The sequence below is a fragment of the Lampetra planeri genome, chromosome 40 (assembly GCF_965212315.1).
Source record: "Lampetra planeri chromosome 40, kcLamPlan1.2.h2, whole genome shotgun sequence".
Classification (NCBI taxonomy): Eukaryota; Metazoa; Chordata; class Hyperoartia; order Petromyzontiformes; family Petromyzontidae; genus Lampetra; species Lampetra planeri.
Window position 1 is genome coordinate 5,396,286 of NC_136146.1, and position 25,315 is coordinate 5,421,600.

At 56.5% G+C, this 25,315-nt stretch overlaps 2 protein-coding genes across 3 annotated transcripts in view; both read right to left on the reverse strand.

Annotated features, from left to right (window-relative positions):
* Positions 1 to 7,741: 7,741 nt before the first annotated feature.
* On the reverse strand, positions 7,742 to 18,179 carry RPUSD3 (RNA pseudouridine synthase D3). 2 transcript variants are annotated; one of them, XM_078613010.1, is made up of 9 exons: positions 18,065 to 18,179; positions 16,459 to 16,729; positions 15,867 to 15,911; positions 15,175 to 15,280; positions 14,215 to 14,322; positions 10,693 to 10,777; positions 10,163 to 10,289; positions 9,536 to 9,675; positions 7,742 to 9,364 (listed from the first exon to the last, which is right to left on the reverse strand). In XM_078613010.1, exons 2-9 carry the CDS (start codon positions 16,724 to 16,726, stop codon positions 9,113 to 9,115), a joined length of 1,131 nt encoding a protein of 376 aa, XP_078469136.1. In that variant the 5' UTR covers positions 16,727 to 16,729; positions 18,065 to 18,179; the 3' UTR covers positions 7,742 to 9,112. The 2 variants fall into 2 exon arrangements, with proteins under 2 accessions (XP_078469136.1, XP_078469138.1); XM_078613012.1 differs by having other exon boundaries at positions 18,055 to 18,109.
* A 782-nt stretch (positions 18,180 to 18,961) lies between these two features.
* The window catches only part of COG5 (component of oligomeric golgi complex 5), a 37,171-nt gene continuing 30,817 nt past the window's right edge, over positions 18,962 to 25,315 (reverse strand). Inside the window, exons 15-22 of the mRNA XM_078613009.1 lie at positions 25,101 to 25,211; positions 24,763 to 24,825; positions 24,277 to 24,380; positions 23,220 to 23,475; positions 22,738 to 22,814; positions 21,969 to 22,095; positions 21,574 to 21,653; positions 18,962 to 20,151 (exon numbers count right to left, since the gene is read on the reverse strand). Of these exons, the coding sequence (XP_078469135.1) occupies positions 20,034 to 20,151; positions 21,574 to 21,653; positions 21,969 to 22,095; positions 22,738 to 22,814; positions 23,220 to 23,475; positions 24,277 to 24,380; positions 24,763 to 24,825; positions 25,101 to 25,211 (936 nt within the window). The 3' untranslated portion in view covers positions 18,962 to 20,033. The remainder of the gene's footprint in view (positions 20,152 to 21,573; positions 21,654 to 21,968; positions 22,096 to 22,737; positions 22,815 to 23,219; positions 23,476 to 24,276; positions 24,381 to 24,762; positions 24,826 to 25,100; positions 25,212 to 25,315) is intronic.

The window sequence follows — 25,315 nt, forward strand, 5'->3', positions numbered from 1 at the left end:
TGCCGCTAGGCCTCGTTGCCACCCTCAAACAGCGCAGGTGAGCACGAGGGGTGAGCACGAGGGGTGAGCACGAGGGGTGAGCACGAGGGGTGAGCACGAGGGGTGAGCACGAGGGGTGAGCACGAGGGGTGAGCACGAGGGGTGAGCACGAAGGGTGAGCACGAGGGGTGAGCACGAGGGGTGAGCACGAGGGGTGAGCAGCACAGGTGAGTAGCACATATTTGCACCTCCTGCACAAGATTTCCCACTTGAGCTCTCGACACCAGGATGCAAGTGGTCTGCACTTGCAGTCGAAAACACGTTACCCGCCACCCCCCCCACCGTGTGGCCAAGCGCAAGCTGCGTGCGGGCAACACCGGCGTTCATTTCGTGAACGGAATTAGCGACAATAATATCTGTCAACCAATTTATTTTTTATTTTATCCGACGATCACCGGCTATGACAAGCCGATACTCAACTATTCTTAATGAAACGTGGGAGAGCACAGGTGAGCTGCAGCTGCTGCAGCAGCAGCTGCAGCAGCAGCAGCAGCGCTGTGCCCAGTCACGCTGTGTCGCGTCAATATTCGAGACTGCACTGCACTGAGGAAGACCAAATATACTCGTTAGCTATACGTGTGATGGATATTAAAGGGTATTTAAACAAAAGAGATATACAAAACGATTTACAGAGGTCACGAGAAAACTTGGAGTTCGACAATGTTTGACTGCCTTAGCTGCCATGAGAGGATTGATCAATGAAACTCACAGCCTGAGACTTGAACTCAACTCCATGTGGGTCTATGGGCCTTTGTGTAAGTCTACGTGTCGCTTGTGTACGTCTGTAGTCCATAGACTCACACAGAGACCCGTCGACTCGTTGACTCCATCTCTGACTGCTTTAACCAACCAGACTAAGAGCACCGTTACATGAAATCCACAGCCCGAGACGCGGACTAAAAGTCGACGGGTGCATACGACGATAAGTGTTGACTCAATTCGCACTAGCCGACACACGCACACACACAGAGCGCTCCGCTTACACTCACAGCGCTCCGCTTACAGGAAGCATTAGGAGCAGCTCATCGGCCAAATCCAATCGGCCTCCCACTCAGATTGAAAAGCTGTTTTTGGAACGGTGCAGAATGAAATCTGATCAGGTGGCTTCGTAATTGAGTTGCTGCCCCTCCCCCCCACCCCTTTCCATCATCACGCCAGTCTTGTTCAGACCACGACCATTGGCATCATCAGTCATGTATTATGTACACCGCGCCTCCTACTTCGCAGGACACCTTGAGGAGCCAGGATAAAGGTGCGTTTCAGATGATGAATCGGTAAGAAAGCGATTCCAGACCAAATACTCGCCTCCTTCTCACCGTCATATCGCTACCACCACCGTTGCTGTTCTCTTGTAAGTTCCCCCACACGTGTGGAGGACTCGGTCTCATCCACCATCACTACGTGTACACTGTGCAACCACCACCACACTCATCCACTGAATTAAGCACTCACTCACCCCATCATTCACGCACTCATTCACCCACTCGCTCACCACACTGCAGGTCAAGACACTTTAGAGTTCTTCTTCACTCGCACGTATCCACCCTCTCGTCGCCTCTTGACCACAATTCTTATAACCTTGCTCAACTTAAGAAACGTTTCGAGTCGTATCTATTACAACTTAAACAGTGCTGTTTGTTGCTGGCGGCTTGGCATCTTGGGCATTTGGGCCTGTGCTCAGTATCCGCGATGAAATCAAGTTAAAACCACGATGTTCAAAAACGATGGAGTAGACAGAGAACAGACACAACAACGCCACTGCCACCGTGGCCATCGAAATCACTCAAAGGGCCGCAACTCTTGCCTCGGAAGCCGCTGTGGAAAACGGCAAATGTCCCCGTCAATCGGCTCAGAAAGAACAGCAGGGACAACTCTCGGCTCACAGCAATGTCCCAAACGAAGGTTCGATAGCGAATCCCAGCGCTTAACCAGTCGCGTGATGCCGACGACCTCCCCCCATCGGAAACAAGGGAGCACGCGAAGCCATTGAATCCGCAGGAGTCGCGGTGGTGACAGAACCGGTCGCCACCTCCACAAGTGGTAAGATCTCATGAAGCCTGACTGCGAAAAAGCGACTGCGGAGACCTCAACAAAACCGTGGAGCTCATTGCGAACAGCGGAGCTCATTGCGAACCGTGTTAGACACGGGTCATTATCACACCGATGACGCCTTCTGCGGTCTAGAAATATCTTTTGTACCCGTAGTGCTATCGCTCATCTCGTAGTGGGTGGTGGACCATCATCCGTTTCAATCGGTCTCGCACTTTTCCGTCTCACGAGTTTCTCATCATCTCGGGAGACGAGTGCGAGAATTGATTTACAACAGGACGAAGAGATCTGAAACTGGACTCAGAGACGATGTTTTCACGACTCACTTCCCACATTTTCTCTACTCCAGCATTACCCCTCCGGGAGTGTTTTTTATTTTTTCCGCAACGTGGTCTGTTGCCTTTTCTCCGATTTGGTTGTTATTGTTTGGTAACCCATGTCACTCTGTAAATTACACTCAGCCTGGTCTATCTGACTTCTTACTGATTATACGAAATAAGCAAACAACAATAACTGCGGTCAGCTTCATGTTCGATCCATTTCCATCTTGGTACGCACATTGACGGGGCGGCAGGCGGTGTTCAAGTTGTGATCATGCGACAGGCAGTGGGTCATGTGACCGTACCTGCCAAGCAGTAGCGGCAATGCCCTCCGGCAAGCAACATCCTCGCTGTCCGCCTGCTCACGCAGCTGCCCGCACGCCGGTCCGGTCAGCTTCCAACCCACGGTTCGCCTCGGTGCCAGCGCAGGGCAGCGCAGGGCAGCCGGTCACGTGGCTAGAAGAGTCCGAGTCCGGTGCGTGGCGGGCACCACGGTGGCGCCGTGGCGCTGCTGCCTGGCAAACCACGGCTTCCTAGGTCCTCAGCGTTGATTGGCGAGCGAGTGCCAAGCCCACCTCGTCGCTCCTTATGAATCTCTCACCTCCCGCCTCTACAGCCAGAGGCCGCCCTGGGTGTCCGCCACCCAACCCACACGGCGCCTCGGGTACCCGCAAGTCACCGCTCGTCTTACGCGCCAGAGCGAGGCTGGCACGCTCGGCACGGCGCACCTGAATAGCGACCGTGGGGGGCGCGAGCCCGTCTGCGTGTGTGCAAGTCGCCGGTACAGGCAGTGCTGCCAGAATGTGGCCGTAACCTGAGCCCAGGGCTGCTTAAACTGGTCAGTGCTGGGTAAGAGATCAGGTCCGAAGAGGAGGAGGAGGATGACGATGAAAAGGGAAAAGGTCACGGCTAAGTCCTTGGAACGGCCAGGGTCTTTGGCGGGCGATGCCCGATCACCGCCACGGCCGCTAAGCGCATACTGCTGCTGGTGGCGACTGCTCGACTTTGCGGTGCACGTGGGGGGGATACACGCGGGATACACGCGGGGATGAGCCCGGCCCAGAGCTCATCTCTCGCCTCGCCGCTGCCTGGCAACAACGTGTCCGCCGGGCCCTGCCTCCCTGCCTGCCTCCCTCCCCGCACACTCCCGCTTCAATTCTGCAGCTGCAGTAGCAGCAGCAGATGTGTAGCGCTAGGCTTGCCGTGAAATACACAGGAAGCAAAAATACTTAAAAGCAGTAACAAGGAATGACACATCATTTACAAGAGTGTGAATACTACATCCTACAAAGATGTTTTCAAATGGACTTTAAAACAGCAGAACGCCTCCCATACAGACCTGAACAGCTCATTCTCCAGTTGAGGAGCGAATGCTCTGCCACTTGCATTCTCTCTGCCCCACTGGGAAACCGAGCTCATACGGTGACATAGCGCAGGGCAGTATCGTCTTATCGCAGAACCAGAATGATTAACCTTGAAGTGGTGGTCGCAGCGGAAACTCTCCGCGTTTCGGCGGCTGCCCGTGTGAGTTAATGTCAGTCGGGCACGGAAGGTCAGTGGCATTGGCGTAGGAGGAAGGGGCCTGGAGCATCCAGGCTAGAGGCTGGAGCACCGTCACTCGGGGGATCACTCGCCGACAGCTCCACCTCCCTCTCCAATCCGGCCGCAGCGTCAACCACTCCAGCCTGCTGATGCTAACAGGATGATGGGATAATGCTGAGGTACCAAACAAACATGCGCCTCGTTGTTGACCTCGCGGAAGAACGTCCAGGCCTAAAACCACCCGGAAACAAAACCACGGTGGGGAGCGGTAGCGCAGCGGGTTGCATGTTGCGCAACATACACGGCCACCCGAGTTCGATTCCCACTCATGGCCAACACCAACGACGACGATGTTTACCGGTCCTGGACCTCCCCCCGAGGTCAATTCGCAACCGGGCAGGATGTTGCCCACCCATGTCGACCTTCACAGGTGCTACTCGCGAACACCACTTGCCCCAACAGTCTGTTAAAGGCCACTAGGGGTGGGGGGGGGGGGTCTCTGTCAATGCCTCAGGAAGATGAGAAATAACTGGGGCTGTTAAAGGGCAACCAGTCAGTGGAAATTTCGGAATGAATAAATGCGCCAATTGAACCGCACAGCGGCCATAGTATGTTTGGCCACCGTTTCTCAGTCAAAATGTAGCGGTGCACATGGCCTACTCTTCCTTGCTGACGAGACGTCTTGAAAGAGGTGGGAGTACCAACACTTTACCCTCGACCCGCGGCAAAATGGTAACAGGTTGTTACCGATTTTCTGCCCATTCGGTTACCAGTTAATGCAAAAGATTAGGCTTTAACATCGCGAGGAACGACACAGAATGTGACTGCGAAACCCTCGCACAGGCTATCGAACGCGCTGCCAATTGAATGGCCACATCTCACACCTCACACTGAGCCACTCCAATATCCATCCGTTAACGTCATCGGCCACAATGAATCCACTGCTGGATGAAGGCCTCTCGCGATCGTGCGACGTGATGATAGAGCCCAGCGCCCGCACACGGACCCCATGTCACCGCTCCATTTCCCCGCTCGACCTCCTCCCGGACGCATTCCGTTCCTGAGCTGCCACTCCGACGTTGTTCTTGACCACCGGCCACCATTATGACACAATTTACCTCAGAATAAGAATCTGTATTTATATTGGAGAGGAATCAGATCATCTATAAAGCTCTTTTTCACAGATGTTCAGTCGGGGCAGGTCAAAACGTTACGACAAACAATACAAAAACACGAAAGGAGTGCAAGGTCCAGGAAAAGTAAACAAATCACTTAAAATATAAATATACAAATTAAACTAAACTATTTTGTATCTCACCAGGTAAAGCCCACTGAGATATTAAACTTACATTTGAAGTTTTCGTGACTGCAAGGATTCATAATCTTTGGTTTTTTCGGTAAAGTCACGTGGGTAAACAATAAAAATAAATTCTTATTTTATTTAATTTACCGAAAAAACCAAAGAGTATATTAAACTTAAGTTTCAGAAGCGACTTGGCCACAAATGATAGTTCGGTTTCAGTTCAGTTTATTTAGAATTACCCTGTGAGCCAATCATCTCTGAAATCTGGTTTCAACATAAAGTCTTATCACGTGGAAATGTATTGCTGACATCGCCCCATCTACGCGGTTCTCTTTCGCCCCCCCACTAGAAGTCCGAGCCCGTTTATCCCCCTCGTTGATTAACGTCGCACTCTACAGGTGAACTCTACAGGTGAACTCTACAGGTGAACTCTACAGGTGAACTCTACAGGTGAACTCTACAGGTGCACTCTACAGGTGAACTCTACAGGTGCACTCTACAGGTGAACTCTACAGGTGAACTCTACAGGTGCACTCTACAGGTGCACTCTACAGGTGAACTCTACAGGTGCACTCTACAGGTGAACTTGAAGCCAATCACCGCTGTGGCTCCTGACGCCCGACGCGGGCACTTGAACACGCGTCTCGCCACCATTCTACACTACAACCCAACACCACTCACCACCAACACTACACCTCCTGACCACTACCACTACCACTCACCACCACCACTACACCTCCTCACCACCACCACTACACCTCCTCACCACCACCACCACTCACCACCACCACTACACCTCCTCACCACCACCACTACACCTCCTCACCACCACCACCACTACCACTCACCACCAACACTACACCTCCTGACCACTACCACTCACCAACACTCACCACCTCGTCCCCGACTCTGACCCTCACCTGTCACACCTGTCGCACCTGGCTGCACAGGTGACGGCGCGGCCCGAGAGGGCGCTAACGAGGCCGACACAATTACACCCCCACCCTCCAACCCCCTCCCCCACTCGACCCGTTACTTGAGACGTCTCCACCGCTCGCCGCAGTTGTCGCGGAATCTTGTCGATGATCGTCGACGCGATGGCTGCGACGATGCCAACGCGGCTGCTCACAGCGCTCACCCCCCCCACCCCCCTCGGGGCGAGCGATGCGCTTCACCGCCACCGCGATTTGGAGCGGCTGCTCACGGCACCCACCAAACCACCACCTCCATTCGCTCCCTCACGAAGCTCACGGCACTCAACAACCCCCTCACCCAACACCCACCACCGATACGCAACGCTCACCAACCCCTCACCGACTCATCCCCCTTGAGCCGCGCTCACCACGGCGCTCACCAGGGCGCTCACCAGGGCGAGTGGGAGGGAGCGTGAACCAAGAGGACGCCTCGGCAACTCAGAATCTCGGCACAGCCCCCACTCGGCTCACCGTGGCGGCGGTGGTGGTCGTAGGCCTCTCGGTCTCTCTTCGAAGCCTTCGTTGTTTCCTAGGCGCCGCTGCGGCTCGACCCTGACCCTTGCAGGCTGTGGTGGAAGGGGGGTAGGGGGTAGCGACCCTCCTCTCCCCTTCTTCGTTTCCTCTCCTACCGACTGCCCCTCTCCCCCTCGTCTCTCGCCTCCTCCAAACCTCGATCGGCGAGGAGGAGAGAGACGCGGGGCAATGGCCAGGATCTCAGATTCCACTCAACGTGAGATGAGCCTCATTGCTCTGGGAGTAACTGCGCGCGCACTTTCGTACGCAGTAACTATCGTTATACTATGTATGTATACACGAAGGTAAAACCAGAGTCGTGTTTACCACCACATACGCGTGTGTGTGTACCACCACACACGCGTGTGTAGTAAATGTTAATAGCGGTGGCCCTGGTGGCGTTGACTCTTGACGCCGGCCGCTGTCGCGACGCGCTCCCGAAAAGCGCCACTCGAGTGGCGCGCAGTGCGCTGCGCAGACGATGCAATTGGACATTGGGGCAGCGAAATCGATCATTATCCACGCGTGCTCCGTTAATGATGCGTGGACGCAGTAAATTCATTACAGTTCATAATTATAATTAATGATTTTGCTGGCGGTGGGTTGGATTCGCGGTCCGGTGTTTTGAGAAAGTTGCGCCGTGATTTATAACGGCGAGAAAAGCCACTTCAGCAAAGTGCCGTAAAATCCAAATAGCTGTCAACCCACACGGTTTACCCCGCGTTCTTGTACAGGGAAGTCTAGTTTTCAGGTCCATACGGCGTACAGCCGTCTCAATACGGGGGAAACAATCTTTGTTTTGTTTGTGTTTCTCTCTTGCGATGGGACTTTTTATGATGCACGTTGAGTTTTATAAGGGCACGGGGTGACCAAGATGGTCTGGAATTGGTCTGTAACAAGGTAGGGCACTGATAGGGGGTTGGGCAGGTGTGTTCAACATCTTTGTAAGTTAGTCATCAATAAAACAAATGCACTCAAATAAACACACACGGGCGCGCAAGTCGTGGTGAATATCTCATGAATAACGAACAGTAAATAACAACAATACTGTCAAAATTTTTACGTAAACAAACCAAAGCCAAGAAACCAACTCACGACAACCCACGGACACCACCTCGCATCTCCGCCGTGGCCACACGGTGGTGCCAAGGCCGCGTTGGCACCATAGGTCGCGTGTCTCGTCGACAGTGCCCGACTAAGCGAGTGCGGGGCCAGTAGCATATGTTATGAAGGGGCCCAAAATAAAATAAAAACACATTAAAACATATACATTTTTTACTTGCATAGTAAAGTAATTTTATTTTATTAGCTATACAGCCAGATAATACGACAAATCGCTAACCTGAAACACCCAGTCGTTCATAACAGTTGAAGGCAGTATAGTACTATAGTAATAGAGCAAGCGCAGAATCACTGAACCGGAATTGATAGCTTGAGAGCATTTAGCGCAAAACCCTTGAACGTGCGGGGCCTGTAGCGTGTGTAGCTACTTTTGCTACGAAGATAATCGGGCACTGCTCGTCGACGAGCGATGGTGATGAATGAAGGCTGCCCTCATTCCGCTTCGACCACCCCCTCCCCACCAAATTCGCCGGCAGGATCGAGGCGCTTTTCCCGGACCGTGGTGAAATTGACGGCACGGTTCGCTGCGAGGCGACCCGAATTTCCGTCGAAGCCGACAACTAGGCATCCTATGCTTTCAGTAAACTTGAGAAACAATGTACAGCACTGTATGCACTAAAATACCTTTACTATTAAGTGGACAAAAACACTTTTAATTACATTTAGTATTGATAGCGAAGTCCAGACAACGTTGACGATGTTGTTAGGGGAGGGAGGGTTAGACAATCGAGCAACTCTTCTCTCTCAAGACAAAAACCTTTCCTTGCTGTCTTTACGTTCCGCTCACCTTCACCACCAGCTCGACCCTTACGGTCCATGATGAAGGGCAACCTGTCGTGGTATTGTGCGGCAATTGCAGTGCACTTTCACCAAGTGTAAAGGTATAAAGGACAGCACTGCGGCGAGGGATCGCTGTACTTTATGGAGAGGGGAGGGGGGAGAGGGGAGGGGGAAGAGGGGAGGGGGAAGAGGGGAGGGGGGAGAGGGAAGAGGTTCAGGGGGGAGGGGTTCAGAGTGGGGGTGGCCACACGGGAGAGACTAACGGGCAGCTGGGGCTGGTGATGTTTACACACCGTACCAGGTCCTCGATTTAGGGGATGCCCAGGACTGGTTCAAATACTCACCGCTGTTATTGGTCGTGAGCTGGAATTGAACCCGGGTCGTCGAGTGGGTTCGTAGCGTGGCACGCTAACCATTGTACCACCGATACGAACCACCCACACCCCGTCACAAGTGCTCCCCTCCACTGATCACCCCTCCCCACTCGCGCCGCCCCCCTCCAGCCCCAGCAGCTCCATCGTGCGCAGGAAGTATGGCGGGGCTGGCGCCCGGATGATGTCACCCCCAAACCAGTTGGCCCAGGGGCCCTCGGTGGGCCATGCGCCCTCCTGGGCGGGGCCGTAGCGCGGCAGGTGCATCGCGGCCAGGTGCAGGTGGAGCGGCAGGCGGTGGACCTGTGGCTGGGACACGTGCATCCTGCACAGGACTTCTTCGTCTAGAACCTGCGGCGCAAGGAGGCAGGGGGTGGGCACAACACCGGCCGGCACAGCAGCGTTAAGCACTCCGGTCGGTTTTCCACGGTGGGAACGCTGGGAAACGTCTCGTGGTGCATGCTGGGAGGTGTGTCTCCAGGTGCATGCTGGGAGGCGTATTTCGCGGTGCCTGCTGGGTACCTGAGTCCGGGGCAGGGCGGTCTCCGGGGCGACGGGCACGCGAACGCCCAGCACACGTCCGACACGCCCGCTGTACACGTGGTCGCCCACGGCGACGCACAGTGCCATGGTGAGGTGCACGCGCAGCTGGTCCCGGAACGCTACGTGCACGCCGAGCGGAGCACCGGGCGGTTAGAACGCAGCGAGGTGGTGCAGAGGGGAGCACGGGTGCATCTGCCAGTCCTCTCAGCCAGTCAACTCATGGCACCTGGGTCTGTCCCGTGACCTCCTGCCAGAAGTGAGCATTTTACACTTCATGTAGCCCCAAAACGCACCTAGCCTGGTGCAGGCGCTGTGGCAACGTCTCTACGACTTAGTGGTGAATGGCGGCTCTCGATGCTGTTGAGCATGTTAGTGTGGGTGGAGCGATGGTGGCGTAATGTTAGCGCACTGCGCTCTGAACCCGGAGACCCAAATTGAATTCCCGCTCATGGCCAACACCGGTGACCAATATTTGAACCGGTCCTGGGCCTAACCCCTCATGTGCTGTGCCGGCCATCATAGGTGCTTGGTAACAGCACTTGCCTAAGCTGTTGAGGCTATGCGAGGGGGGGGGGGTATTTTTCTGTGTGTGCAGGCGGTGTGTACCGGTAACAGGCCGCAACTCCACAAGCGCGCAGTCAGCCGCAGAGCACAGCACGCGGTAGCGCGTCAGCGCTTTCTTCACCTCCCGCCTCGTCAGACTGGCCTTGGTTGGGTGTGGGACTGGAACAACCTACTCGCAAGACACATCGACACTCGCTTGCTCGACCGCCTGCTCGCTCGCCTGCTTCCCCACCCGCCCGCCCGCCCCCCCGCCCCCTCGCTGAACCGACCGCTCACCGGTGCTTGTCGGCCACTTGCTGGCCACGATGCCAGTGAATGTCGGCATGAGACGGGGTCAGGATACTATACTCGACATTAATCGAAGCCTGGGGTACAAATACGATTAAAGCAGCATGACCACCACCACCCCCACCCTTGCCCAATGTGCTTTTGGCCTGTATCCACGTACAAAAAAACAACAGTAGGAGCAAGCTGTCCAGGACTCCCGACATCACCACAGTGGTGACAAAAGAACAGTGGCCCAAACTGACGGCGGCGGCGGTGGATTCACAACGCGCCTGTCCGGCACCCACCAGCAGGTGATCGCCAATCTGGCGAGCCGCCAGCGGAACGTCGATGTCGCCCTCCCCGCGCTCGGGAGTGCCGACCGTCACGGCCCTGTTACCGTGTACGCGCACGCAGACACACACAGATCCCCAATGTAGCCGTCAACAGGCTGTTTGGGGCAAGCGCTGTTAGTAAGTAGCATCTATTTAGGCCGATACTGTACACACCCGTGAAGGGGTGGTTGGCCAGCACCACACCCAGCCGCCTTTGTCTCCCCAGTGCTGATGTTTACACACCGTAGCAGGCCCAGCACCGGTTCAGATATCCGTCACTCATATTGGCCATTAGCGGGAATCAAGCTCAGGTCCCTGGGTTCGTACATCGGTGCACTATCCGCTACACTTCTATTCCCCACACAGACTTGCACACAAAGGCGCAGCCCTGCAATTTTTCGCTCACCCCACCGCTAGTGGAAAGGCTTCCACCAGGACATTTTTCGCAGACTCTTCCATGCTGGTGTGACACGTTCAAAACGGCGGGAGTACCCACACTTTACCCCACCACCTGCAGGTCGAGCACGGCGCGCCCCATTTGTACCGCTGGGGCCGCTGGGTGGACCAGAGGGAGCAGTGATTTTATAAACCTGCACCACCGTTTCAACTGCCGTGTGCTGGCAGTGCGGTAACCATGGCACCACGGCAGGAGTCCCAAAGCACACAGACAATGCTATACAAATTAGAGATGCAATCGCGATAACATCGACATATCGTGAAATCGATCCCGTCGGATGCCCTTCTTGTGAAGCGTGTATGTTCTCTCCCCCTGTTGTGCATGGGTTTCCTCCAGGTTTCTCAGTTTCCTCCCATAGCTAAAATAAAAAGAATGCACCGTGGAACCGATGTCGGTAAAAACATCCCAATGCTGAAAAATGACAACCAAGATATCCATTGGGGTCACACGCAGCAGCAGCAGTAACATCATCGCCTCCTGCTACGCAAGCTTGGCAGGACCCTCCTGAAGAAGTCTTGAGACTCAGCAAGACCTTCCTGGGTAAACCAGTATTGTCATAATAATATTTTCGCGGCTACCATGGTGTTCTCTGGACACTACCAGTAGGTGTCCCCTGGGCACTACCAGTAGGTGTCTCCCTGGAGCTACCAGTAGGTGTCTCCCAGGAGCTACCAGTAGGTGTCTCCCTGGAGCTACCAGTAGGTGTTCTCTGGGAACTGCCAGTAGGTGTCCCCTGGGCACTACCAGTAGGTGTCCCCTGGGCACTGCCAGTAGGTGTCCCCTGGGCACTACCAGTAGGTGTCTCCCAGGAGCTACCGGTAGGTGTCCCCCAGGAGCTACCAGTAGGTGTCTCCCTGCAGCTACCAGTAGGTGTCCCCCAGGAGCTACCAGTAGGTGTCCCCCAGGAGCTACCAGTAGGTGTCCCCCAGGAGCTACCAGTAGATCTCCCCCTGGAGCTACCAGTAGGTGTCCCCCAGGAGCTACCAGTAGGTGTCTCCCAGGAGCTACCAGTAGGTGTCTCCCAGGAGCTACCAGTAGGTGTCCCCCAGGAGCTACCAGTAGGTGTCCCCCAGGAGCTACCAGTAGATCTCCCCCTGGAGCTACCAGTAGGTGTCCCCCAGGAGCTACCAGTATGTGTCTCCCAGGAGCTACCAGTAGGTGTCCCCCTGGAGCTACCAGTAAGTGTCTCCCAGGAGCTACCAGTAGGTGTCCCCCAGGAGCTACCAGTAGGTGTCTCCCAGGAGCTACCAGTAGGTGTCCCCTGGAGCTACCAGTAGGTGTCCCCCAGGAGCTACCAGTAGGTGTCCCCCAGGAGCTACCAGTAGGTGTCCCCCTGGAGCTACCAGTAGTTGTCCCCTGGAGCTACCAGTAGGTGTCCCCCTGGAGCTACCAGTAGTTGTCCCCTGGAGCTACCAGTAAGGGTCTCCCAGGAGCTACCAGTAGTTGTCCCCTGGAGCTACCAGTAGGTGTCTCCCAGGAGCTACCAGTACGTGCCTCCCAGGAGCTACCAGTAGTTGTCCCCTGGAGCTACCAGTAGGTGTCCCCCTGGAGCTACCAGTAGGTGTCCCCCTGGAGCTACCAGTAGGTGTCTCCCTGGAGCTACCAGTAGGTGTCCCCCTGGAGCTACCAGTAGGTGTCCCCCTGGAGCTACCAGTAGGTGTCCCCCAGGAGCTACCAGTATGTGTCTCCCAGGAGCTACCAGTAGGTGTCCCCCTGGAGCTACCAGTAAGTGTCTCCCAGGAGCTACCAGTAGGTGTCCCCCAGGAGCTACCAGTAGGTGTCTCCCAGGAGCTACCAGTAGGTGTCCCCTGGAGCTACCAGTAGGTGTCCCCCAGGAGCTACCAGTAGGTGTCCCCCAGGAGCTACCAGTAGGTGTCCCCCTGGAGCTACCAGTAGTTGTCCCCTGGAGCTACCAGTAGGTGTCCCCCTGGAGCTACCAGTAGTTGTCCCCTGGAGCTACCAGTAAGGGTCTCCCAGAAGCTACCAGTAGTTGTCCCCTGGAGCTACCAGTAGGTGTCTCCCAGGAGCTACCAGTACGTGCCTCCCAGGAGCTACCAGTAGTTGTCCCCTGGAGCTACCAGTAGGTGTCCCCCTGGAGCTACCAGTAGGTGTCCCCCTGGAGCTACCAGTAGGTGTCTCCCTGGAGCTACCAGTAGGTGTCCCCCTGGAGCTACCAGTAGGTGTCCCCCTGGAGCTACCAGTAGGTGTCCCCCAGGAGCTACCAGTAGGTGTCTCCCAAGAGCTACCAGTAGGTGTCCCCCTGGAGCTACCAGTATGTGTCCCCCAGGAGCTACCAGTATGTGTCCCCCAGGAGCTACCAGTATGTGTCCCCCAGGAGCTACCAGTATGTGTCCCCCAGGAGCTACCAGTATGTGTCCCCCAGGAGCTACCAGTAGTTGTCTCCCTGGAGCTACCAGTATGTGTCCCCCAGGAGCTACCAGTATGTGTCCCCCAGGAGCTACCAGTATGTGTCCCCCAGGAGCTACCAGTAAGGGTCTCCCAGGAGCTACCAGTAGTTGTCCCCTGGAGCTACCAGTAGGTGTCCCCTGGAGCTACCAGTAGGTGTCCCCTGGAGCTACCAGTAGGTGTCCCCCAGGAGCTACCAGTAGGTGTCCCCCAGGAGCTACCAGTAGGTGTCCCCCTGGGCACTACCAGTAGGTGTCCCCCTGGAGCTACCAGTAGGTGTCCCCCAGGAGCTACCAGTAGGTGTCTCCCAGGAGCTACCAGTAGGTGTCCCCCTGGAGCTACCAGTATGTGTCCCCCAGGAGCTACCAGTAGGTGTCTCCCTGGAGCTACCAGTAGGTGTCCCCCAGGAGCTACCAGTATGTGTCCCCCAGGAGCTACCAGTATGTGTCTCCCAGGAGCTACCAGTAGGTGTTTCCCAGGAGCTACCAGTAGGTGTCCCCCTGGGCACTACCAGTAGGTGTCCCCCAGGAGCTACCAGTAGGTGTCCCTTGGAGCTACCAGTAGGTGTCCCCCAGGAGCTACCAGTAGGTGTCCCCGCTGGACACTACCAGTAGGTGTCCCCCAGGAGCTACCAGTAGGTGCTGATGGGCTCCCTGGCACGGCGCAAGCGAGAGAACGCGGCCTCCAGCTCCTTGGTGGTGTGGTGGCACACGGAGAGCAGCACCACGCCGGACACGTCCCTGTGTGGGCACACACACAGACGGGCACACACACACGGGCACACACGCACGGGCACACACGCACGGGCACACACGCACGGGCACACACGCACGGGCACACACGCACGGGCACACACGCACGGGCACACACGCACGGGCACACACAGACGGGCACACACACATGGGCACACACACACGGGCACACACGCACGGGCACACACAGACGGGCACACACACACGGGCACACACGCACGGGCACACACGCACGGGCACACACGCACGGGCACACACGCACGGGCACACACGCACGGGCACACACGCACGGGCACACACGCACGGGCACACACGCACGGGCACACACGAACGGGCACACACAGACGGGCACACACGCACGGGCACACACGCACGGGCACACACGCACGGGCACACACGCACGGGCACACACGCACGGGTACACACAGACGGGCACACACACACGGGCACACACAGACGGGCACACACAGACGGGCACACACAGACGGGCACACACACACGGGCACACACAGACGGGCACACACACACGGGCACACACGCACGGGCACACACAGACGGGCACACACAGACGGGCACACACAGACGGGCACACACAGACGGGCACACATGCACGGGCACAGACGGGCACACACGCACAGGCACACACGCACGGGCACACACGCACGGGCACACAGCACGTATAATAAATGTCAACTTGTAACGCGGCGGCGCCACACGCTATCCGCTCCTCGGTCTCGAAGAAAGAAGACTCGGAGGCACGCGGAGGAGGAACCACAGACGGGCGGGTGAGGCAGCGCTAATTTCCATCCTCCCCACCACCCGTGATTTGGTGACCCTCACCTGCTGGGCGCCTTCACCAGGTGCAGATCGGGAGACACCCCCAACAGTCGGGCCAGCTCAGGCAGCAGAGACTCCAGCGCCAGCTGTTCAGGCACCGTCTGGGACTCTGTACAAAGACACCCCCGTGTAGCCCACGCTGACTTCTGGGGACAGTGCTGTTAGCAAGCACATATATAGGCCCAAACACACCTCCGCCATGTACCGCGCAATGAGCACACCTGTGTGTGAATGTTTATGGTTTGTATAATCAGAATACTTGCTTATAAAACATGTCTAGTCATCATTCATGCAAACTGCTTCTCTCGCAGTCACCGAGGAACCACAGACGAGCGGGAAGGCAGCAGCCAGGTGAGCCGGCACTCCCAACAATTGCCCAACGCTCTGCTGTCCTCTATATATTCAGATGTTTTCAGCCAATGAATCAGTGTTCATGCATGTGGGAGTAAATCACACACACACATAAGGGCGTCCGGGGGGGGGGGGGGGGTAGGGTCAGGTGACCATCACATGCATGACCCATTGGGAGCCACAGGGTCGAGCTGACCTGTCCTGGTTTATTTACCCCCCTGCCCTTCCTTGCCCTGCCCTTCCTTGCCCTGCCCTTCCGTGCCCTGCCCTTCCTTGCCCTGCCCTTCCTTGCCCTGCCCTTCCTTGCCCTGCCCTTGGTCAAGGGGCAAATTGAGGAGCCTCACCGTGCACGCCGAGCCCGGCAGGTTTACAAATCGCCAGGATGGGATCTGGAAAGGGACATGGGAGGTGGGGGGGCAGACGTGGGTGGGGGGGGGGAAGTAAATGGTGAGTGTCGATGATGGCACAGCTTTCTCACGAGTTGCCTGCCCGCACCTGTGTTCACCTGTGTGTGTGTGGTGTAGTGGTTAGCGCGCTGCGCTATGAACCTGGCAACCGAGTTAGATTCCCACTCACGGCCAACACCAGTCACAGAAACCGGTCCCGGGCCTCCCCTGGGTCGACTGCGCTTAAAACGAGTACCCGGTAGTGCGGTGTGTTTGATTGCCGCTCACACCTCACACCGCCGGTGAATATCTCAACCGCTTCCGGGCCTCTCTTCGGTCGACTCGGCCTTGAACGAGCACCCGATGCGGTGCTTAAATATCAGCACTGGTGAGACAAATGTGTCCCGGGCGTAGTGCTGTGTGCCGTGCCCGGCCTTCTCTAGGTGCTCGCTAACAGCACTTGCTCCAACAGTCTGTCAAGGCTACACGGGATGGTTGGGGGGACCTGCGTCTTCACGCGCGAGTGTGGCCGCTGTGGCCGTTGTGGCACCTTTCCGGTAAACCACCGCCGCCACCAGGGATTCCAGCAGCTGCTCGCGGCTCATCTTCGCCGGATCGCTCACTCCCGGCGCCCGCAGCACGCTCTCCCGCCCCGGCACCCGAGGCCTCCAGAAGGGCTCGGCCTTCTTCGCCAGGGCCCATGAGACCGCCGGGGTCTCCCTCGCGGCGAGGGGGGCCCGCGTCCCCACGAAGGCCCGGAGGCGCAGCGCCGTCGCGAACCTCGCAGCACGGCGGGCGCCCAGCGCCGGGGACGGCATTGTCTGGTGGGAGACGGGAGATTCGTCACCTTCATCAGTCCGCCGTGTGGTCTATCTACTGCTGGCCGATTGGGGCCAGCACCATGCTCACACGGACACGATAGCCATACCCTGCACTAACCAAGTGGCAATTAGTAAAAACATCAACGTAACCACATCAACAGAACACACGGTGACGCAGCGCTGTGCACAACACTTACCCAACGCTCTACAGCACACACCCTCACACTCACCCCCCTCACCTCACACTCACCCCCCCTCACCTCACACTCTCTCACACTCACCTCACACTCTCTCTCACACTCACCCCCCTCACCTCACACTCTCTCTCACTCACTCCCCATCACCTCACACTCTCTCTCACACTCACCCCCCTCACCTCACACTCACCCCCCCTCACCTCACACTCACCCTCCCTCACCTCACACTCTCCCTCACACTCACCCCCCTCACCTTCCACTCTCTCACACTCACCCGCCCTCACCTCACACTCTCTCTCACACTCACCCGCCTCACCTCACACTCACCCCCCCTCACCTCACACTCACCCTCCCTCACCTCACACTCTCCCTCACACTCACCCCCCTCACCTTCCACTCTCTCACACTCACCCGCCCTCACCTCACACTCTCCCTCACTCACCCCCCTCACCTTCCACTCTCTCACACTCACCCGCCCTCACCTCACACTCTCTCTCACACTCACCCCCCTCACCTCACACTCACCCCCCCTCACCTTCCACTCTCTCATACTCACCCGCCCTCACCTCACACTCTCTCACCCTCACCTCACACTCTCTCACACTCACCTCACACTCTCTCTCACACTCACCCCCCTCACCTCACACTCCTTCACACTCACCCCCCTCACCTTCCACTCTCTCTCTCACACTCACCCCCCTCACCTTCCACTCTCTCTCTCACACTCACCCCCCTCACCTTCCACTCTCTCACACTCACCCCCCCCCTCACCTCACACTCTCTCATTCACTCCCCCTCACCTCACACTCTCTCACACTCTCCCCCCTCACCTCACACTCTCTCTCTCACTCACCCTCCTCACCTCACACTCTCTCTCACACTCACCCTCCCTCACCTCACACTCTCCCTCACACTCACCCGCCCTCACCTCACACTCTCTCACACTCTCCCCCCTCACCTCACACTCACCCTCCCTCACCTCACACTCCCCCCCCTCACCTCACACTCCCCCCCCTCACCTCACACTCACCCTCCTCACCTCACACTCTCTCTCACACTCACCCTCCCTCACCTCACACTCTCCCTCACACTCACCCGCCCTCACCTCACACTCTCTCTCACACTCACCCGCCCTCACCTCACGTGTGTCCCTGCGCGTGGACTACAATCCCTACTGCGCATGCGCGCGCTCTTCCTGAAGTTGGAGGTCGTGGCACCCGCTCGTCCACGCCCCCCCAACCGCCTGTTGGGCGGGCCTTACAGCAAGGGGGCGGGGCCTTCCAGCAAGGGGGCGGGGCCTTGCAGCAAGGGGGCGCGGCAACCCAATAACCAGCCAATCCACTCGCTGCATGGGCGGTGCTAGCGACGCGGCGGGCGGGGCTATATAAAAGTGGGAGTGGCTGCCAGCTCGGGGGCCGCGTGTCCCAGGTGCCTCCCGAAATGTCGCGGATTTAAAGTCTGAAGTTGATTGTTTGACCAGCTGAGAACTCGGGAGACCAGGATGAGTGCGATTTGCGCGAGTGAACGGGTGGGTGAGTTAACGTTGAGTTGGTGAATGAGTCGATGGAAGGGTGGCATGTGTGTGGGGTGAGTGGTGTGTGTGGGGTGGGTTGAGTTATGAGTGGGTTGTACAGGGTGAGGCTGTGTTGGTGAGTGGGTAAATGATTCCGATTGACTGAGGCCAAGTTTAAAGTCACGTATAAAGATAAAATAATAAATAAAATACTAGCATACGACGTTTCGATTGCAACACAAGCAATCATCATCAGGTATAAATTAAATAGACACACAAATTTAGTATACTTAGAAATGTAATGTAATACAACAGAGTCGGATAACATAACAGTCAACACCCTACCTGGTTGATTACGTTCTTCCTGAACGTAATTTGTTTATATTTCATTTATACCTGATGATGATTGCTTGTGTTGCAATCGAAACGTCGTATGCTAGTATTTAATTTATTATTTTATCTTTATACGTGACTTTACCGAAAGAACCAAAGAGTAATTCCTGCAGTCACGAAAGCTCCAAATTAAGTTCCAAGTTTAAAGTTTATTTTGTTGAACCAGGTGAGAACTCAACAGACCAGGGCAGCAGAGTCTCATTTCTTTAAGAGTGACCAGGGTCGTTAAAATGACAAAACCAAACACAAAGTGCAGCAACAAAGCAAACAGCAATCGGCGCAAGAACCCCGTCATGAGAGTGGGCAAATAGCTCACAGCTGCTGCTGCTGCACAAGGTAGAGGGGCACACCACCAGTGGTGCACAATTTCAGTTTGTTTTCATGTTTGTCTTTGTATTTTGTTTATGGGGGACAGCATTCACTGTAACGTGATGATTTGTATTGTTCAGCCTCCGTCATCACACACATAAACAAACTTCCCCAGTGCAGCCTTTACAGACTATCGATGCATGCAGCGTTAGCGAGCACCTATTAAGTCCAGCACAATTGACAAAGGCACGGGTGCAGTCAACGACACGCACACAGCGGCTGACTTCGTCTCCCCAGTGCTGATGCTTACGCATTGTACTCGGTGTTGATTAGAAGACAGCTTCAGATATCCGTGACTTCGGAATTGAACTCTGACCTCTGGGTTCAATGCAGATGGCCACTGCGCCAGCAATGCTCAACTGATACAACCCAAGATTCACACAATCGCTCCATGGTCAACCCTTCAAAGAGCCGTTAGCGAGCAACCATTAAGGCCGGCATGGCACACATTGATTTGCTTAAGTGGCATATCTAAATGTTTCCACCGTGAGGTTTTGTGTACAACGCTGTGTGTTCACACGTCCCATCGTCTCCCCAAGCGTGACCCCAGTCTCTTCCTTCCATGTGCGTGTCTCTCTGTCCTCCTGTGTGCATCACCCTTGTCCCCACCCGTGTCCCCGCGTGCGTCCACGTGAACTCGTGTCGTCCACGTGAACTCGTGTGTCCACGTGAACTCGTGTCGTCCCTGTGCTAGTGTGTCCCGGCATCACCGGGCACGCCCCAACACTACCCCGCGTAGTCGCGCACCACACCGTTGATCCCCAGCGTTCAATGTCTCCCCGTCCCATCGTGTCCCCGGTATTTTCCCCGGTATTTCCCCTGGTTGCCCCCCTTAGGTGGCAGCAGCAGCCAGGCCGTTCTGCAGCAGCTGCAGCATGGCTGGGTAGACGGGAGCAAACTCCCTCCCATCCTTGGCACGCACGCCCTGTACGTATGCCTCCAAGGCCCCCCTAGGACACGCACACACACACAGTGACAAAGTCAGTGACATGGTTAGTCACTCAGTCACACTGTCAGTGATACGGTCAGTCAATCAGTCATACGGTCAGTCACGGCATTATTAATACCTTCAGTTTAATACATACGCTTTCGCGACCAATATCCATTATATAGGTTTTTTGGGTTAGATCGTGTACATATACATGTGTCGTTAAACCTGCCACCACCCGACACAGCCAATTAGTGAGGGTTGTCACATAAACAGAACGTGCCAATTCGTTACTCGTACAGCATCGTCTCCTTACTTATAATAACCTCGCTCAATAAAAAAAAAAACCTGGTCAAATCCTATAAAATCACAACTTTGATAGTGCTGTTTGTTGCTGGTCGCTTGACGTTTTCGTCCTTTGGGCCCGAGCTCGGCAACATCTCGCGGCACCAGCACAAACCGGAATTTGAAATAATTCTCCGTCTGGAGAAGATTGCAGAACGAACGCAATTCTCATCTTGCGCATGATGGCAGCAGCGACGTGTTCAGGAGCCAAGTGCCAAATGTGATGGTCTGCCGCCCATGACGAGAGGGCTTCAGGAGGGAGGTCGTTCGTGTCGTTTTGCTTCTCCTCCGTGGAAGGAGCGAGTAAACATTGCAGTGCAGATGATACACACGGGCAAACAGGAATACACGATAATGAAATGCACAACTGTGTTTGAGAGTGCTCTCTGTCCTGTGCACTTCATTAGTGTGATTCATACCCTAGCGAGCTGGAAATAATTAGTTTTAGAAGGTCAGTGCAAAAGCCACCCACCTGCCAACAAGACCAGGGGTGTTATAGAGACAAAGATCCCCCGTGTAGCCTTCACAGCCTATTGGGGCTATTAGCGAGCACCTATGAAGGCACACCAGTGGCCAGCACTACTCCCAGCCACCTTTGTCTCCCCGCCATTGCCGATATTTACGGTTCGACATCAGGTACTCATTCAAAGCTGAAGAAATTGCGCTACTGACGCAGCGCAATAGTTGTGGCCGGGGAATCGAACCTCGGTCGCCAGGTTTTCGGCGCAGTCCACCAAGCAAAATGTTACGGTCATCCCGTGATAGTCACATTGACAACAGCAGCAGCAGCCATAGAGGTGATGTCCCCACAAAGCTCTAAAAAGAGATTTTAACAACACGAAGTACAAACACATGGACACGCAACAACAACAACGACAGCAGCCGCCGTTCGCCACCAAGTGGCGGTGACGTCACCGCGTGGCTTGTGGCAGGCTGGGGGCACTTGGAGGCCGCCCCATGAACGGGGTTGACTGGCTGAAATGACCGGCGGATGCTCCACCTGTGCTCCCTCCACCGTGAGTCACACGTCAGAGGTACAGCAAAACGCGATACGGTCGCATGGGAAGGGGGGGGGGGGGCGGAGGGGGTGGGGGGGCACCTGATGAAGGTGAGTCGGTCCCTTTGGCTCGGGTGGTCGTCCATCCACTGCGAGTACCGAGCCACGGACCAGTCCACCCTCTGGAAGTGGAAACGAGAGGTTCATCCATTTAGCCTTGAACAGAATGTTAAGGGCTCAATGCGAGTAGCACCTATTCAAGGCTGGCAGGGCAATTGAGGGGGTGGGTGACCAGCACCACACCCGGCTGCCTTTGTCTCCTAGTGGCAATGTTTACACACTGTACCACTCATTTAAGGCAGAGTTGACCCAGGGGAGGCCTGGGACCGGTTCAGATATTCGTCATCGGCGTCGGCCGTGAGCGGGAAACGAACTCGGGTCGCTGGGTTCGTGGCGCAGCGCGCTAAATGCCGAGTTGAGGGAGGCAGACAACATGCCTGGTGAGGAGAGGGCATGTCGGGCGGCGCGCGAGCGAAGAGCAGGTGCAGCGCGGTGCCGTGCGGCACCAGCTCCCCCAGCGCAGGGCTGGCCGCCACGTGCTCGCTTGTCTGGAACAGCAGTGGCCTGCGGGCATGCACATGGGTACCCGCACGGGTACACACGGGTAAACACGCGGGTACGCACACGGGTACGAACTTGTTGTGCGATGGTGTGCGTTGGTGTGTGACGGTGCGTTGGTGTATGTGTGTGTCGGTGAGCTCCTCCGGCAGGCAAGGATGCGTTGGCTGGGTCACGTAGCCCGTGTGCCCAGCCACGGCATGCCTAAACAGTTTTTGTTCGGCCGGATGGTACAGGAGGACGTGGAGCTGAGTGGACTTGCCGATGACCGGTACCAGCGGTGTCAAGATCGGCCTCAGTGGAGGAGGCTCGTGAAGGACGCTACTGGGCAGTTGGAGGCAGTCGCCCTCCAACAACAACGGAGGGCGGAGGAGCGATGCTCACAACAACGAGCGGAGCGCCGGGTGGCTAAAGCACAGCAAGTTGGCACAGTAGGGGGCACAGGTGGTGCATCAGCCAGTCATCTCAGTCAGTCTACCTGTGGCACCTGGGTCTGCCCCGTGACCTCCTGCCAGCGGGCGTTCGACACTTCACGTGGCCTCAAGGTGCACATGGCCTGGCACAAGCGTCGTGGTGACGTCACCGCCACTTAGTGGCGAATGGCGGTTGTTGTTGTATGACGGGGTGTGTGTTGAAGTGCGTGGGTACCTGAATGAGCGGAGCAGGCGGTACGGCTTTCCCAGGTCTGACACTCGTCGGCACAATGGAGCTACCGCCAGCTCCATCTGTGGGGGCAGGCAGTGGCTGAGCACTCGCACGGACAGCTAATAACGCAAAGCAGCCAGCGACAGCACAAACGATAGCACAGGAGATAAGAGTGACGTAGACTTATACAAGATTCATCGGCTAACACTGCACCCAACGACCTACGGGGGCAGCAGAGGAGAATGAGCAATCTCCCATTGATCGAAGGGTGATTGGGGGATTTGATGGGAAGCCTTGGCAGCCGGAGAGTGAAATGAGAGGTAGGAGAGTGTGCGGAGGGGAGTAGAGAGTCGTGACAAACGTGGGGAGGCGAGGGACGAGGGGAGGCGAGGAAGTGGCAGACGTGGGAGATGCAGCGCCGGTGGCGGAACGAGGATGGAGGAACCGTTCGGGAAGTGGCGCCAGCCGGCCAGCCGGCTCTTTACCTGGGCGCAGTCGGCCGCCAGCCGCATCTTGCCGGCTTCGCCGAGCGGCCGCACCAGGCTGGCGTGGCGCACGAACAAGCGCACGGCGCGTGCCGCCGCCGCCTCCAGGGCGCGGCTCGTCAGCGCGGCGCACGCCCAGGGGCCGAAGTAGTCTGAGACGGCGCGGCTCACGAAGCCCTGGAGCTCGCGCATGTAGAGCGAGCACGGCGCCGCGTCGGGGGCGCCGGCGCCGGGACCGGGGCCGGCACCGCCGGACCTGCGTGGAGACGGACAAACGCGCGCAGCACCGTGGACGCGAGGCCAGACAGGTCAGCGGGTGGGCAAGCGGGTGGGGTACGTCCCCGCGTCCGTACAGGAATGGGGAATACGGACAAATAGCCGAAGATGGCCCGTGAGGCCTTGAACGGGATGTTGCACAGTGCGCCAACACCACTGCACCGCCGTTCCGGCCACACACAAACACACACCGCACACACGTGCGCGCACGAACACGGGCACACGCACGTGCAGACGCACACATAGCACGGACCCGGACGCTTACACATCCAAACAACAAAACGAAGATTCCGCGTGTGGCCTCAAGCACACTTTTGTTGGGGCACGTTGCAATTATCGATCACCGACGAAGGGCGGCACAGCACACAAGGGGGCGTGTGGGTGGCCAGCACGTACACTCCCCAGTGCTGATGTCTGCATTTAGATGTTGGCCGTGGGTGGGAATGGAACTCGGCTTACCGAGCTTCCCACGGCACGAAGACAAAGCACTGCCACTCACACCTCACACCGGTGATGAATATCTAAACCGCTTCTGGGCCTCTTCTAGGTCGACTCAGCCTTAAACGAGCAACTGATGCGGTGTTTAAACATCAGCACTGGCGAGACAAAGATGGCTGGGCATGGTACGAGCCACCCACCCCCGAGTCTGCCCTGTTGCCCGTCACAGGTGCAAGCTAATGGCACTTGCCCCAAACAGCCAGCTGGGGCTATACAGGGGATGTTTGTCTGTGTCCACGACACGCACATGCACGCACGCACGCCGTGGGCCGCACACACCCACCCTGAGAAGTCCTCTTGGTGCATCGTGAGCAGAATGGCCTCCACGGCGTCCTGGAATGACTGCAGCTGAGGGCGCAAGGTGCTCTCCATCAGCTGCTCTACCACCTGGGAAATGCGTGCACGCGCGTGTGTGCATTTGTATGCGTGTGCGCACGCGCGTGTGTGTACATTTGTATGCGTGTGTGTGTACATTTGTATGCGTGTGTGCGCACGCGCGTGTGTGCATTTGTATGCGTGTGTGCACGCGCGTGTGTGTGCGTGCGTGCGTGTGGAGAGAGAGAGGGTCACATACCCAGACGCACAGCGTGCAGGGATGCAGCACACACCAGCCACATTGACAGCTAACCGCTGTGCAATTGCTCCTCACTCACACGTACACGCGTGTACACGTACACACGCACACACGTGCACACGTACACGCGTGTACACGTGTACGCGTGTACACGTGCACGCATGGCAAACATGGCCATGACGTATTAGGCCTCACCTGCAGGCTTTCCTGAATGGCCTCCATGGCAGCTGGGGGCAAGGCATTAATACCAGACAGCACCTGCAGCACACGAGCACAAGGAGGTATCCGGTATACATTATTTATATACATTCATAATGATATATATACACTTATTTTTTGATCCAGGACTACACCGAGTCCAAAGTTTTGTTTGCAGGAAGGTCTTGCTACACAGGGGATCTTTGTCTTCGCTTTTGTGGATGCATTGAGCGAGTGAGTAGATAGGCGAGTGTGTGTGGATATGTGAGTGTGTACGTGCAGAGGTGAATGAGTGTGTGAAGGGTGAGTGAGTGAGTGGCGAGGGTGGTGAGCACCTTGATGGTGGAGGTGTGCAGGTGGTGAAGGGCGTTGACGAGGGCCACGTTGCGTCTCTGCCCGTCTGTCATGGGCCCGATCACCTGGCTGCCCTCGCCCTGCGTGCACAGCTGAGTACGCACACGGGCACACAGGCACACACGCACACACATGTAAAAAACACACACGTACGTAGACGTCTATGTGTCCCTGTGATTGTGTATCCATGTATGCC

Coding starts and splice junctions, on each gene's coding strand:
- RPUSD3 (XM_078613010.1), bottom strand. CDS start 16,726: ATGCCGTCCCCGGCGCTGGGCGCCCGCCGTGCTGCGAGGTTCGCGACG. Junction 10,778..14,214: donor GAGCCCATCAGCACCTACTG/GTAGCTCCTGGG, acceptor ACACGGTAACAG/GGCCGTGACGGTCGGCACTC. Junction 10,290..10,692: donor AGATTGGCGATCACCTGCTG/GTGGGTGCCGGA, acceptor TCTTGCGAGTAG/GTTGTTCCAGTCCCACACCC.